The 16,684-nt window shown below is 46.2% G+C and overlaps 1 protein-coding gene across 1 annotated transcript in view; it reads left to right on the forward strand.

Annotated features, from left to right (window-relative positions):
- The first annotated feature begins 3,664 nt into the window (after positions 1-3,664).
- Positions 3,665-16,684, forward strand: part of LOC138566137 (zinc finger protein 850-like) — a 173,931-nt gene continuing 160,911 nt past the window's right edge. The window contains exon 1 of the mRNA XM_069643143.1: positions 3,665-5,781. Coding sequence (XP_069499244.1) covers positions 4,344-5,781 — 1,438 coding nt within the window. The 5' untranslated portion in view covers positions 3,665-4,343. The remainder of the gene's footprint in view (positions 5,782-16,684) is intronic.

Genomic DNA, 16,684 nt, shown 5'->3' on the forward strand with positions numbered 1-16,684 from the left:
CAGTAGCGGAGCAGCCAGGCTTATCTCAAGAGTATATGAGCAGTAGCAGAGATTACACAAAGGGACCACAGTTACTGTGACTCAAGCAAACACTGACTCAAGGTTTCAGGTAAAAAATATAAGTACATTTATTTTTAAACCATTTGTTATAAAACACTTCACTTCTATAATTTCGAAACCACACGTAAAATACACTACACATAACCAATTCCACTTGTGCCAGTAAATTCAAGGTAAGTACTTTAGGATTTGACAGACCGGTGTTGCGATACTAACGCGTAACCGCGGATAGAAATGCTCACAAAGTCAAAACACACTCTGTACTTAAGAATTTCAAACAAGGGAAAAGTGAAGAAAAATCAAAGGCAATACTTTTTCAAGGCAAGGAGACTCGATGACTTGTTCAAAGATACAGATTAAAATCAATAGGCCTGCGGCAAGGTCAATGTAGCAGATGCTCAGTTGCTGAGGATCACACGTTGAACAGTTCGAGATTCGAGATGCCAAGAGTTCGTAAGATTATCAAATGGAAGGAAAAGTTATAAGAAGGAGGGAAGAAAGAACAAATCTTCGTGGAGGTAAAGGGTTCACCCCGATTCTGGGTCGTCAGACGGAGAGTAAGACCAAGGGTGCACAGTACCTTATTCTGTTGGAGAAAACCTGGTGCCACGGCAGTTGTTCCTGGTAGTTCCTGCAGACTCACGGTTCCTGCGGCTTCAGTCGTGGGGACAAGAAGGAGGACATCTGGAGCGATCTGCACTACCCAGGGATGAGGCCAGCAGCAGCGAAAAGAACAACGATGGATAAAAGGTGCGCTCCTTTAAATCGGGAGAGGGCTCTTCTGATGGCTATCTTGACCACTACAGCACAGAAGTGATTTCGACCCAGGAAAGGATTCTCTGATTGAAGAAAAGATGAGCTGGTTGATCCCACCAGGCTCAAGGGAAGAAGACTCCGGACTGGATCTTCTTTTGTCATTGAAGGGTAGATAGCTCAGGACTGCAGCATGGCTTCACTGGGACTCTGGGCTGCAGCATCTGTCCTCTTCTCCGCTTCTCTTCGGTTCTTTGCAGTTCCAGTGGCGACTGTGCCTTCTAGCGCAAGAGTCCTTCCTTTTATGCCAAAATCCCCCATTCACACATCCTGGCTGTCAATCACTCAGCAGGGGGGTTGTCCAGCCTGAAAACCATCTCAGCCAATCAACACAAAGTGCGACTAGGGTCTCCAAGGAGAACCTGTGCAGGGGATGACTACACCCCTCCCTTACATTCGGTCGACCTAGATACTCGGACGCCAAAGGAGTGCTTCTGGTCAGAAGCCCGCCAAAGGTTGTCGAACAAAGAGGCAAACCTGGTTTGCCGCGCAAAGAAAGACCCAAGAAGGATGTTAACAAAAAGAAATTGCTATTAAACCCAACCGGAGCCGAAATAAAAAGTATTTGGGCTAGCAGGTTTAAAGTTTGAGGCTACTAAAATAGCCTAAAACAATACCACGTTATATGATATAATCTCGGTAGGAAAATTAGGGTAGATGCCACTGCCACCAGCGACGTCTTAATCTTAAGGGAGCGAAACAATGCTCCAGGAGGTACAGATAAAAAGGGCTAAGAATTTACCCTTTCCAATACTCCATGTAAGATTAGGTGTACTGGATCTGTGGTTAAAATGACTAGGGGGGTCATTAAGAAGTAGGAGGTAGGAGGAATGGTTCAATTCCGGGAACCATTCCCCATTCCCATTCGAGCCCCCATAGGGCTCAATGGGAATGGGGATGGAGCTAATAACGGTACTGCAATTTGCGGTACCGTTATTAGCTCTGAAGTCCCTTAACGGGTCCCTTCCATAACGCCTGGTAAAACCAGGGGTTAAGGAAAGGTCCTGCTAAGGGACCTCAGAATAGGGTGGTAAGGGATTTCCAGCACCGGTGCCCTTACCGGTGCCGGTAATCCCTTACCACCTACCTCGTAATGGCCCCCTATGTAAAGTTAATGGCAACTTTATCCTTTTCTGGGGGACAGTAGTCAGCCCCAGAAATGGAGTCGGTGGGAAGTCTAAAAGACAACTCTGTGTCCCTGCACTGAAGTTGCTGTGTAACACACAAAAGATTGGGACTACTGAAGTGGTGTACTCCAGAGTCCACAATAACAAAAACAGATGAAATACACATGGCAAAACACAGGTAAGAGTGGGGGAAAAGCTCACACTCTTACCAAGTGGAAAAAATAAACTCCAGAAATCTAGCAAAGCTGCTGGGAGACTCACTAGGTAAGGGAAATTAGCCATAGAATGAGAATTCTCCCTAACAGGTGATAGCGCCATAAATGCTTGAAAACAGCCCGAAAATTGTCATTTTTACCTGGAGCAAAAAGCTGGAGGTAAAAATGCAATTTTCTGCCAACTCTTGGTTTGGCTAGCCCTTAAATTCGGCAGTAATACTGTTACTAATGCATTTAAAGGCTCACGTCAAACTCATGATGAGGCCCAGATCTGACTTCTCCTTCACATGCCTACTGGAATACTCATAGTTTCTCGTATATTCTGTCGCACAGTAAATAACCTAGCACTGACAGTCTGACCGACAGTAGCCCGCGTATCCTGGGGTGACTAATTATGTACACTATTCACAAATACATAAATCTTATTCCAGGATCAATGCCCTCTGGGACACAAACGACAACGTGTGTAATCAGTAAATGGTGCTGATCCCTTCTTGGATATTAGGAATGTTGGGGCTGCATTCCCATTGTTTACTGGAGATTTCATGAAAGCAATCCTTGCTCACAGTGCAGAGGGTACAGGGGCTTGCTGAGATGCAACCTAGGGTGCAATAATCAGAGTCCACAAAAAAGGGGTCTGGACCGGGTTATGGGAAACTGACAAGTAACAGGCCCATTTACACCCAATCAACAATGAAACAGAGTGCCCCCTCCCCACCCTTTCTGAGCGCTATCCAGTGGTGTTTTGAGAAGAGCAACAAAAGTGGTATCTCTTTGGCCAGTTATCTTCAGTACATGGCATTTGTATAAAAAATTAGGAAGACAAATGGGACGATATTGTAGAGAGTCTCCCGTAGACTTCCCCTTATTGCCAAACATTGCATTATATTGGTCTCTTTGTTTGTGTCAATATACATTTGCCTTAATGTAAGGAAGTCATCAGTGATTACAGAAGAGACTGGCGAAACCTGCCTGATTAGTAGCAAACTGCTGATCTAGTGTCAAACACCTGCCTTTATCGTTTGAATCTGGAAATGTGGAGCTTTCAAGGGAGTTTAGTCATTGCTGAAGAAATAAAATGGTTGAATGTATATGCACGGCCCAGATGATTAAAGTATGCACTTAAAATGTTTGTTCACCCAGCCTGTGTTTTACTCTCATACTCTTGGAAACTAAATCAGTCTTAAAAAAAATGAACCCCACTATTCCTGCTGCATATGGCCTCTATCACATTATATGTTATCATCAGAGAACCACTGCTCTGCCCCCTAGAGTGCGTGTCCCCAATAGATGGCACCCTGGTATTCAACGTCTTATGAGCTACTACGTGAGTAATTAACTAGTGCACATCACTACTACTGAGAACCTGTCTGCCTGTTACATGTGATGCCTGCGATTGAGAATGTGTTGAAACCAATAACGTGCATCTCCTTTTATTTGAACAGGTGATTGATGCCCCAGAAATGCAACCGCAGTGATTGGTAGATTCTCTGGACTAATGCAGTGAAAAGCGTCATTATTAGAATATGCAATTTCCAAGCATCTTAGAAGTGTGCAAGTTTGGGGTCCAGTTGTCTTTTCAGAGTGTTCAGGAACTGAGACTGTGAAGCCTATTGGCTACCAGATGGCTTGTGTCCATGCATCTCCTTCATGGTAACATCCGGTAACAAAGGTTGTTCTATGTGTCAATCCTGGGGTAGAGGGATGTCTGCCATGAAAATGGCAATGCTTGATGTTCACCAAGAACATATTTTTTGTTTTCACTATTTTTCCTGATAGAACACATGTGAGTATTATTTTATACACCTTCTGAAAGAAAGGTAGTTTCTTTGAAGCATTTTGAGAAACACTTGTAAATGTGAATGGACAAAGCATATCCTTCTACAGAATATTTTCAAAGCTTCAATCAGTGGCAACATTGTGCTCTGAATTAGGGAAAAGATTTCGTGGGAAGTGTCCTCTTATGCAGTAAACTGATGAGAAACCTTGCACACATACAGAATATGGGAAACATTGCGATCTCAAGAACATACTGATTGCCCACATAAGAACATAGGTGAAAAACATTATCATTGCACTCAATTTTAGAAGTGTCCATTTGTATGATACACTTGTCTGCCCCCATAAAATGCACACAGGTGAGAAACCTCATGAGTGCACTGAATGTGGGAAAGGGTTTGCTCAGATGGGAAATCTTACTACCCACCAGAGAACACATACAGGTGAGAAACCTTATGTTTGCCCTGAATGTGGGAAAGGGTGTGCTTGGAAACAAGAGCTTACTCAACACCAGAGAATACATACAGGTGTGAAGCCTCATGTGTGCACTGAATGTGGGAAAGGGTTTGCTCAGATGGGACATCTTACTACCCACCAGAGAAGACACACAGACGAGAAACCTCATGTCTGCACTGAATGTGGGAAAGGGTTTGCTCGGAAGGGATATCTTATTAGCCACCAGAGAACACATACGGGTGTGAAGCCTTATGAATGCACTGAATGTGGGAAAGGGTTTGCTCAGAAAGGAGATCTTACTAAGCACCAGAGAACACATACAGGTGAGAAACCTCATGTGTGCACTGAATGTGGGAAAGGGTTTGCGCTGAAGGAACATCTTATTTGCCACCAGAGAACACATACAGGTGGGAAACCTCATGAATGCACTGAATGTGGGAAAGCATTTGCTCATAAGGGAAATCTTATTAACCACCAGAGAACACATACAGGTGAGAAACCTCATGAGTGCACTGAATGTGGGAAAAGATTTGCTCGGAAGGGATATCTTATTAGCCACCAGAGAACACATACGGGTGTGAAGCCTTATGAATGCACTGAGTGTGGGAAAGGGTTTGCTCAGAAAGGAGATCTTACTAAGCACCAGAGAACACATACAGGTGAGAAACCTCATGTGTGCACTGAATGTGGGAAAGGGTTTGCGCTGGAGGAACATCTTATTTGCCACCAGAGAACACACATAGGTGAGAAACCTCATGAATGCACTGAATGTGGGAAAGGATTTGCTCAGAAGGGAAATCTTATTAGCCACCAGAGAACACATACAGGTGCGAAACCTCATGTGTGCACTGAATGTGGGAAAGGGTTTGCGCTGAAGGAACATCTTACTATCCACCAGAGAACACATACAGGTGAGACGCCTCATGAATGCACTGAATGTGGGAAAGCATTTGCTCAGAAGGGAAATCTTGTTAACCACCAGAGAACACATACAGGTGTGAAACCTCATGTGTGCACTGAATGTGGGAAAGGGTTTGCGCTGAAGGAACATCTTACTATCCACCAGAGAACACATACAGGTGAGACGCCTCATGAATGCACTGAATGTGGGAAAGCATTTGCTCAGAAGGGAAATCTTGTTAACCACCAGAGAACACATACAGGTGAGAAACCTCATGAATGCACTGAATGTGGGAAAGCATTTGCTCAGAAGGGACATCTTATTCACCACCAGAGAACACATACAGGTGAGAAGCCTCATGTGTGTACTGAATGTGGGAAAGGGTTTGCTCAGAAGGGAAATCTTACTAGTCACCAGAGAACACATACAGGTGGGAAACCTCATGTTTGCGCAGAATATGGAAAGAGCCTCACTGTGAATGAGGAACCATTGCAGTGCAGTGAATGTGGAGAATACTCAAGTGTTCTTATCTGTCCTACGAGAGGACATGTAGCTGGTGAACTCCCCTCTGCAATTGAAGCTTCAGAGAGGAGGTGGCACTTTTTCAATGGGTCTAAGTTTGGCATGGCTAGTTACTAAAATGTGATGACCATATTGACACAGCTGTTCCTATTTTCCTTTGGCACCCACATGGCCTTTTATGATTGGTTGAATCACTGCTATTTCAAATGCAGCCCTTCTGGAATATTCTAAAAGGAGACTGTACCTTCTGTACTAAGGTATCCATCCTATGGAACTCTTTGCCTAAGGATCTCATGCAGATTAATGGGCTCAACATTTTGAAAGTAACTATAGACACTCTTTGAATATATGAGGGAAACTGTCCTATGAATTATTTTTCAAGACGCTGACTCTCACTAAATGAGAAACCACTTGTATAGGTGGTGCCAGATAACATTTACAGATTAGAGCCTGCATTGGTGAAGTGAATGTGGGAAACCTTTAGTATTCTCTTAGACCTCTTGGTTGCCTTTGACGCCATTGACCATTAGATCCTACTTAGTCTAAGAGATGCCTGCATGAGGGACTCAGTCTTCTCCTTTTTAGAATCCTTCCAGGGTAATAACAGTTATTATGCCTCATTTGATATCAGAGTCCCTGATTGACATGTTTCGTGCCGCAGGATTGTACCTTAACCCCTTTTCTTAATTTTTTATGATCTACTCCTGGCCTGACTAATCGAGTCCTGCAGATTCCGATTCTGCGGTTACAACACTCTGATCCTATTATGCTTTTGGGAGCTCAAAAAAGGTATCACTCTACTTTCACAGCTGTCTGATAACTGTGAACAAGTAATTGGTTTCTCAATGACTGAGAAATCTATATTGGTTGTTGTGGTTGAACAGGGTACTTGGCATGCTTCCCTGGCCTTCCTCTGAGCTTGGTGCTCTCACCATGTACCCAGGTGTCAACATTTACTGTGAGCTCTCACTTGTCTCCTAGATGCTGTGGTTGGCAGCAGTTTATTCCCACATTAAGTTGCTGCACAATATCCTCCCATTTCTTAGCCTTCATACTCGCTTGCTATAACCCTCATTATTTCCAGACTTGTCAATGGCAATGCCATTTTATTCTGTGCTCCCTGACATATGTGACTAACTTCAGGTGGCACGGAAAGTGCCAAATTGATTCTTTCAGGCGTTCTGAAGGACCCCCTCTAGTCTGTTACACTATTGCCCATCTCTAGTGGAACACACTTCTGAGGACCCCCTCTAGTGTATTAAACTACTGCTTATCTCCAGTGGAACACTCTTCTCCTCAGGACCCCCTCGGGTGTATTACACTATTGCCTATCTCTAGTGGAACACTCTTCTCCTCAGGACCCCTTCTAGTGTATTACACTATTGCCTATCTCTAGTGGAACACTCTTCTCCTCAGGACCCCCTCTAGTGTATTACACTATTGACAGTCTCTAGTGGAACACTCTTCTCCTCAGGATCCCCTCTGGTGTATTACACTATTGCCCGTCTCTAGTGGAACACTCTTCTCCTCAGGACCCCCTCTAGTGTAATACACTATTGTCTATCTCTAGTGTAACACTCTTCTCCTCAGAACCCCATCTAGGGGGGTATTACACTATTGCCTGTCTCTATTTGGGGCATGTAAGATTAGTAGATAGTTCCCTGGCCTGGGATTGGCATGTGGAGGTGCAATTACATAAAGGAGGGTGCATGCCCACTGTCAAATCACTGTCTTACAAGAAACTGTTCTTGTGTGAATGGCCTGGAGAAGATGTCAAGTGTTCCATTATATTATATGGACATGTATTTTAGAAAAGTGACATTTTATAACTAGAGTAGACAGGGAAAATGATTGGAAATCAAATAATGCCTTTCTGTCTAAAATGAAAATGTTGTGGGTGTAATGATATCATTGCTGTGCTCTCTGAATTCCAAGTTGGAATAGTGGCAAAAATGTTTAACAAATTAAAGTAATCCTGGAAAGTTGCCAAGCTGAATTCAAGCCTTGCCCACCTGTGTTCACAAATTGAGGCAATATGTCACTGTGTTACATTAAAAATAAATATTCATTAGTACCTCCATTTGTGTGTTAAATCTATTTCTTGTTCCTGTCTTTACTCTGGATTAAACTACTTCCTGGAAAAGAGGCGACTGAAGTGTTTTAGGAAGTGGGGTGACGTCTTGCTTTCACTTTTATGTTAGAATGAATGTGATTGTTGAATTCTTGAACGTATTTATGTCATGATCTCTGCTTCCAAAAGGTCAGGGTTTTCCCAACTCCCTTGGAAGCAGATCCATAACCCAGGTTCCGAGTGCCAACCAGTCCCAATTGGGACCTTTTGGACCCAGTCCTGGCGCCAGTGGCACCAGGCTCATAAACATGCCCAGTCCCAGCGCTGGAAGCGCCGGGCTCATAATGCTTGGGTGGACTTACCTGCAGCAGACCATGCTGCTTACTTGCCTGCCAGTTGAGCCTCTGATCCTCTTCTGTTTGGAACTACTTTTCCTGTTGGGTGGGGCAGGAGCCACTCCCTAGGTTCAGAACACTGGAACTCTTCTGGAAAGCAGGAACTCTTTTCTTACCTAGGCGTGGCTGTGGAAGGAGACACCTAAGCACTACAGGAGGCTATTTAAACCACACCCGATGGATGAATCTTGCTTTGCGTTATTCTGCATCCTCTGCAGCAGAACGCTCATCGTGTCTTCTGCATCTGATCCTGGGACTAAGGAAAAAGGCTTACCATCCTGAATCCAGTCTTCAGCAACACCTATAAAGACAAGAAAGAACAGGTTAGCATTACGGTCTTCAGTGACAGCGCTTCACTTACCTGGTCCATCGGCTGTCACCAACGCCTTGCGCTGCATTCCGGCATCTGAAAGACAAAGGCTTACCTACTCTTCGTGCGCTCCGGAGGTCTTCGCACTGCATTCCGGCATCTGAAAGACAAAAGCTTACCAACTCTTCGCACGCTCCGCAGGCCTTCGGCGCTGCATCCCGCATCTGAAAGACAAAACAAGGTGCGTTTAAAGACATTGGGGAACTTTAATACTCACGTGCCATTACTCCTTTCCACATCTAACCCAGTGGGTATTCCGGCACCCTGCAGCCACTCCGAACTTGTACCTGCAAAATAAAAAGACAGTTAGAGCGCATCGTGAAGCAGGCAACAAGCGCTTACTTACGTGCTTCCAGGCGCATCTATTCATCATACGGGCTCCATCTTCAACTCACTTCAGCCCGTCATTCGCCATTGCCGGAACCCTGCAAAACAAGAGACATCATTACTAAAGACTTTTAAAGACATTAGAATTACTCGAAACTTACCGTTCGTGCAGTAAACGACGGACAGCAGTCCTCTGAAGTCAAGAGGCCTGCTCCCCTTATCCAGTGAAGAAACTGGTTACAGCACCCTGCCCCGAGGCAGATGGAGAGCACAGCGTTCACTTACCTAAGACATCTTACCCTTCGAGTCAGACACAGTGCACAGAGGTCCAGCCCAAAGAGCCAGCCGTGTGTTACACATCACCTTTGAAGATATGGTATACGCCCAGTCAAGACCGGCGCCTCTACGGGAATCAGGTGAGCGTTACAGAACGCAAAGCCTACCGCAAAACTCCCGTCCAGGCGCTATGGAAACCTCGGATACCGACCAGCTAGCCCAGTTACTTGGGGAACTAAGGGCAGAAGTGCATGCAGCCCGTCAGGAAACGAACGCTCTAAGAAGGGAACTGATTATTTCCAAGGAGCGAACAGATGATCTCGCTAGACAATTGCTACAGTCACAAGCCGGACAGACCCCGTTACCCGCATCTGGGGGAAATCTTCCTTCTACATCCTCTATGAATCCAGTGCAGATCAACCTACCTGGGAATGTACCTCTGGCTCCGCCCGAACGATTTTCTGGTGACCCAAAGAGGTTTGCAGTATTTATCAATCAGTGCCGGTTGCATTTCCTATGCCGGCCAGCAGCCTTTCCAACTGATCAAGCTAAAGTAGCTTTCGTGCTTTCGTACCTTAGTGGCAATGCGGCAGACTGGTCGATACCTCTAGTAAATCAAGATGATCCGGTCCTCCATGATTTTCAAGCTTTTCAACTCAGTATGGAAAACTGTTCGCAAGACATTCACAGGGGCAGGCCTTGGACAATGAGCTTCTTTCGTTGCGACAAGGTAATCAAGACCTTTTGGCTTATATTGCGTCTTTCAACAGACTGATAGTGGAAACTCAATGGCCTGAGGACAAAAGGATTACGCTGTTTTATAGAGGTCTACGTGGAGAGCTCAAAGATGTGTTAGCCCAAGTAGTGAATCCCCCACAAGATTGTTCGGACTATATAGACTTAGTCGTTCAAATAGATCACAGACTGCAGAACAGGAAGGCCGATCGTTCCAAGTTTGATGCTCGAGTATTTTCCAAACCGCCAACTCCTTCCAAAGGAGTAGACTCCGGGGGAACCCATGCAAATAGGGGGCCTGAAAGGTCCTCTAACACAAAAGGAGCGGGAAAGGAGAAAACAGTTGCAATTATGCCTCTATTGCGGAAACTCAGGGCACTTTCTTCGAGACTGTCCGGTGAAACCTGCCAAGAAGGCAGTAGGAGCTGCAGTTACCAAAGTTACAAACTATGAGCAGGGAAACGACCTCGCCCGACAAGAATAGAGGTCCTCTTGCCGAGCGTGAAAACCAGTTCCGTGACCTCGCATTTCGTGATACCTATGGTCCTCATTAGCCCTGATAATCCGGATCGATTACATGCAATTGAAGCTTACGTCGACAGCGGTGCCATCGGCAATTATGTGGATCATGAAATGGTTTTGAGGATGAATCTAACTCTTTGTCCCAAGGCTGTAAAGGACGTCATTACTACGGTGGATGGAACGGAGATAGCCTCCGGACCAGTAACGCATACCACTCAAGAAGTGACGCTAGTAAGTCAAGATGGACACCATGAGAAGATCGTGTTCGATGTGATCAAGGCTCCTCAGTTTCAGATTATTCTAGGAATACCTTGGTTAGAGAAACACAATCCTCTGATCGATTGGCGAGCAAGAACGGTCCAGTTTCCAGAATGTGTCTCTACTTGTCACCCTCCACCTGGTGTTGCACTGGCAGCAATTTCTTCAGAGACTCCCCAGTTACCTCCCGAATACCTAGAATACCAAGATGTTTTCCGGAAGGATCAGGCTAACTCTCTACCTCCTCATAGGTCTCATGACTGCCAGATAGACCTGATAACTGGATCTACTCCTCCTTGTAGTAGAATTTATGCCCTCACCGAGCCTGAGAACCTTCACCTTCGACAATACCTGGATCAATACCTGGCAAATGGGTTTATTCGTCCTTCCAAGTCCCCTGCTTCTTCGGCTTTGTTCTTCGTTCCAAAAAAGGAAGGAGACATTAGAACTTGTATAGATTATCGCTCCCTGAACCAGATCACCGTCAAGAATAGATATCCATTGCCTTTGATCCCTGAACTCCTGGACCAAGTCAGAAAAGCATGCATATATACAAAGCTGGATCTTAGAGGAGCCTACCACTTGGTACGAGTAAAAGAGGGCGATGAATGGAAGACGGCCTTCTGCACCAAATATGGGCTATTTGAATATCAGGTCATGCCCTTCGGACTTTGCAATGCCCCGGCCGCCTTTCAATATTTTATGAACGATGTCCTCAGAGAGCTCATAGATGTGTGTGTTGTTGTTTACATTGACGACATCCTCATTTTATTCTTCATCGGAATCTGAACATCGGAAACACGTGAAAATGGTCCTCGAAAGATTGCGTCAACACAAACTTTTCGCTAAGTTGGAAAAATGTGTTTTCAACGTGACTGAAGTTGAATTCTTGGGATTCATATTATCACCTAGCGGAGTGCGTATGGATTCAAAGAAGGTCGATGCAGTTCTCAAATGGCCATCACCATCCTCCGTAAAAGGTGTGCAAAGCATGTTAGGCTTCGCTAACTTTTACCGCAGGTTTATCCCCGAATTTTCTCGAATAGTCCAGCCCATCACTGCCTTGTTAAAGAAAAACAAACGTTTTGAATGGTCTACCGAGGCGGAACAAGCTTTCCAGGATTTGAAGACTAAATTTATCACTGCACCAATCTTAAAACACCCTCGCCTACTCCCCTACATCGTGGAAACTGATGCTTCAAGCCTTGCCATGGGGGCAGTTCTATCACAAAAGGACCCGGTAACCAATCAGTTGCATCCCGTGGCATTTTGGTCCCGCAAATTCTCGCCTCCTGAAATCAATTACACGATTACTGACAAGGAACTTCTGGCTATCAAGTCTGCCTTTAAGGCTTGGCGGCATTATCTGCTGGGGGCCCGACACACCGTTACTGTGATTACGGATCACCGAAACCTGCAATATTTGAAAACCGCAAAAGCCCAATCCTCTAGACAACTCCGTTGGGCATTATTCTTTGCCGAGTTTGACTTCATAATTACCTATCGACCTGGTACAAAAAACGGTAAAGCTGATGCCCTTTCTCGGATGGGAGTGGAAGAACACTTGATCAACCCTAAACCTGTACCAATCATTCCCGAACAAAGAATTCTGGGTGTAATCGCCACACAATCCATAGCGGAAGTTAAGGATAAAGCCAGGCAACTTGTAACTCCAGCAGACATTAAGAATTGGCATCTGCAGGGAAAGGACTTTGCAGTAAAGGACAACTTATTGTATTTCCAAGAACGATTATACCTGCCCAGCACAGATTTACAGAAAAAAGTAATCTCTTGTTATCACGATTCTTTAATGGAAGGACATCCCAGTATGGCCAAGACCTCAGAAAAGATCAAGCGCTACTTCTGGTGGCCGTCTTGGAAAAAAGATCTCAGAGACTTTATAATGTCCTGTGGAGTATGCGCCCAAAACAAGAGTCAAAAGGAAAGACCAGCAGGCCTCTTACGCCCTATTGACATCCCACCTCGCCCTTGGCATACGCTTTCTATGGACTTCATCACCGATCTACCTCCATGCTCCGGATACAATACGATTCTAGTAATCGTGGACTTATTCTCCAAGATGGCGCATTTCATTCCGCTCAAAGGCTTGCCAACAGCAGCAACTCTGGCCCGAGAATTTCTCGAAAACATCGTCCAACTGCACGGTTTTCCTTCGGTTCTAATTTCGGATCGAGGTAGTCAATTTATTTCTCATTTTTGGCGAAGTTGCTGTCGGTCGGCTCAAATTGATGTGAGACTATCGACCAGTCACCACCCTCAGACCGACGGACAAACCGAGAGGACCAATCAAACTCTGGAACAGTATTTACGCTGCATGCTGCAACAAACTGAAAAAACTTGGAAAGACATCCTTTGGATAGCCAAATATGCCTACAATAGGCAGATGGAGAGCACGGCGTTCACTTACCTAAGACATCTTACCCTTCGAGTCAGACATACAGTGCACAGAGGTCCAGCCCAAAGAGCCAGCCGTGTGTTACACATCACCTTTGAAGATACGGTATACGCCCAGTCAAGACCGGCGCCTCTACGGGAATCAGGTGAGCGTTACATTTATCATGTTTGTATTTCTCTGAATTTTCCTTGTGGTTACACAGCAGGAATATTGGTATATGCAATGGTGAATTCAGACAATGTATGTTTCATACAACATATATAATCAGTCCATATTCACTGGCTGCCATGGGATGCGACGAAAATACAGCAGTGTTTCCACTTCCAGTTGTCAGAAGCTGGTTATGTGGGGCAGGAAATCTCAAAAAAGAACCAGGAGAACAAAGTGCCAGTCAGGGATACGACCAGAGTGTGATTTTGGGATGATTTGGGCATGTATGAACAGTGGGTACTCTGAATACAGGGGTAGATTTGTTTATTTTTATTTATTTGATGATAGATGATGCTGTGACAACTCCCAGGTGTCGGCACGCCTCTAAAAGCACACTACTACTTCCAGAAAGGACAAAGTGTGATATGTGAGGTGTCAGCAAGCCTCTAAAAGCACACCACTACTTTCAGGAAGGACAGAGAGTATGATCGGTGAGGCGGGAGAGAAAATGACACGCAATGGAACACACCAGTGAAGGGCTCAGTGGCTACCCATGGCAGATTTACCCACTGTCAAATTAGCAAAAACTACTGTGGGAAGCACCACCCCTGTAGTATATAACTACTGTGGGAAGCACCAGCTGTTCTGAAGCGCCAGCTGTTCTGGCTGCACCCCTGTAGTAAATAACTACTGTGGGAAGCACCAGCTGTTCTGGCAGCACCCCTGTAGTATATAACTACTGTAGGAAGCACCAGCAACTGTACTGTTACTGGCTGCACCAGCAACTGTACTGTTACTGGCTGCAACCCTGTAGTATATAACTACAGTGGGAAGCACCAGCTGTTCTGGCTGCACCCCTGTAGTATATAACTCCTGTGGGAAGAACCAGCTGTTCTGGCTGCACCAGCTGTTCTGGCAGCACCCATGTAGTATATAACTACAGTGGGAAGCACCAGATGTTCTGGTTGCACCCCTGTAGTATATAACTACTGTGGGAAGCACCAGCTGTTCTGGCTGCACCCCTGTAGTATATGACTACTGTGGGAAGCACCAGCTGTTCTGGCTGCACTCCTGTAGTAAATAACTACTGTGGGAAGCACCAGCTGTTGTGGTTGCAGCCCTGTAGTATGTACCTACTGTGGGAAGCACCAGCTGTTCTGGTTGCATCCCTGTAGTTTATAGCTACTGTGGCAAGCACCAGCTGTTCTGGCTGCACCCCTGTAGTGTATAACTACTGTGGGACGCACCAGCTGTTCGGCAGCACCCCTGAAGTGTGTAACTACTGTGAGAAGCACCAGCTGTTCTGGCAGCACCCCTGTAGTGTATAGCTACTGTGGGAAGCACCAGCTGTTCTGGCTGCACCCCTGTAGTGTATAACTACTGTGGGAAGCACCAGCTGTTCTGGCTGCACCCCTGTAGTATATAACTACTGTGGGAAGCACCAGCTGTTCTGGCAGCCTCCCTGTAGTGTATAGCTACTGTGGAAAGCACCAGCTGTTCTGGCTGCACCCCTGTAGTATATAACTACTGTGGGAAGCACCAGCTGTTCTGGCTGCACCCTGTAGTACATAGCTACTGTGTGAAGCCCCAGCTGTTCTGGCAGCACCCCTGTAATGTATAGCTACTGTGGGAAGTGCCAGCTGTTCTGGCTGCACCCCTGTAGTATATAACTACTGTGGGAAGCACCAGATGTTCTGGTTGCACCCCTGTAGTATGTACCTACTGTGGGAAGCACCAGCTGTTCTGGCTTCACCCCTGTAGTATATAGCTACTGTGGCAAGCACCAGCTGTTCTGGCTGCACCCCTGTAGTATATAACTACTGTGGGATCACCCACTGTTCTGGCTGCACCCCTGTAGTGTATAGCTACTGTGGGAAGCACCAGCTGTTCTGGCTGCACCCCTGTAGTGTATAGCTGCTGTGGGAAGAAACCAGCTGTTCTGGCAGCACCCCTGTAGTATATAACTACTGTGGGAAGCACCAGCTGTTCTGGCTGCACCCCTGTAGTGTATAGCTGCTGTGGGAAGCACCAGCTGTTCTGGCTGCACCCCTGTAGTGTATAGCTACTGTGGGAAGCACCAGCTGTTCTGGCTGCACCCCTGTAGTATATAACTACTGTGGGAAGCACCAGCTGTTCTGGCAGCACCCCTGTAGTTTATAGCTACTGTGGCAAGCACCAGCTGTTCTGGCTGCACCCCTGTAGTATATAACTACTGTGGGATCACCAGCTGTTCTGGCTGCACTCCTGTAGTGTATAACTACTGTGAGAAGCACCAGCTGTTCTGGCAGCACCCCTGTAGTGTATAGCTACTGTGGGAAGCACCAGCTGTTCTGGCAGCACCCCTGTCGTGTATAGCTACTGTGGGAAGCACCAGCTTTTCTGACAGCACCCCTGTAGTATATAACTACTGTGGGATCACCCACTGTTCTGGCTGCACCCCTGTAGTGTATAACTACTGTGGGATCACCAGCTGTTCTGGCAGCACCCCTGTAGTGTATAGCTACTGTGGGAAGCACCAGCTGTTCTGGCTGCACCCCTGTAGTGTATAGCTGCTGTGGGAAGAAACCAGCTGTTCTGGCAGCACCCCTGTAGTATATAACTACTGTGGGAAGCACCAGCTGTTCTGGCTGCACCCCTGTAGTGTATAGCTGCTGTGGGAAGCACCAGCTGTTCTGGCTGCACCCCTGTAGTGTATAGCTACTGTGGGAAGCACCAGCTGTTCTGGCTGCACCCCTGTAGTATATAACTACTGTGCGAAGCACCAGCTGTTCTGGCAGCACCCCTGTAATTTATAGCTACTGTGGCAAGCACCAGCTGTTCTGGCTGCACCCCTGTAGTATATAACTACTGTGGGATCACCAGCTGTTCTGGCTGCACTCCTGTAGTGTATAACTACTGTGAGAAGCACCAGCTGTTCTGGCAGCACCCCTGTAGTGTATAGCTACTGTGGGAAGCACCAGCTGTTCTGGCAGCACCCCTGTCGTGGATAGCTACTGTGGGAAGCACCAGCTGTTCTGACAGCACCCCTGTAGTATATGACTACTGTGGGAAGCACCAGCTGTTCTGGCTGCAACCCTGTAGTATATGACTACTGTGGGAAGCACCAGCTGTTCTGGCTGCACCCCTGTAGTATATGACTACTGTGGGAAGCACCAGCTGTTCTGGCTGCACCCCGTAGTATATGACTACTGTGGGAAGCACCAGCTGTTCTGGCTGCACCCCTGTAGTATATGACTACTGTGGGAAGCTTCAGCTGTTCTGGCTGCACCCCTGTAGTATATGGCTACTGTG

Source organism: Ambystoma mexicanum, chromosome 2p (assembly GCF_040938575.1).
Source record: "Ambystoma mexicanum isolate Mex_15411 chromosome 2p, UKY_AmexF1_1, whole genome shotgun sequence".
In the NCBI taxonomy this organism is placed as follows: domain Eukaryota; kingdom Metazoa; phylum Chordata; class Amphibia; order Caudata; family Ambystomatidae; genus Ambystoma; species Ambystoma mexicanum.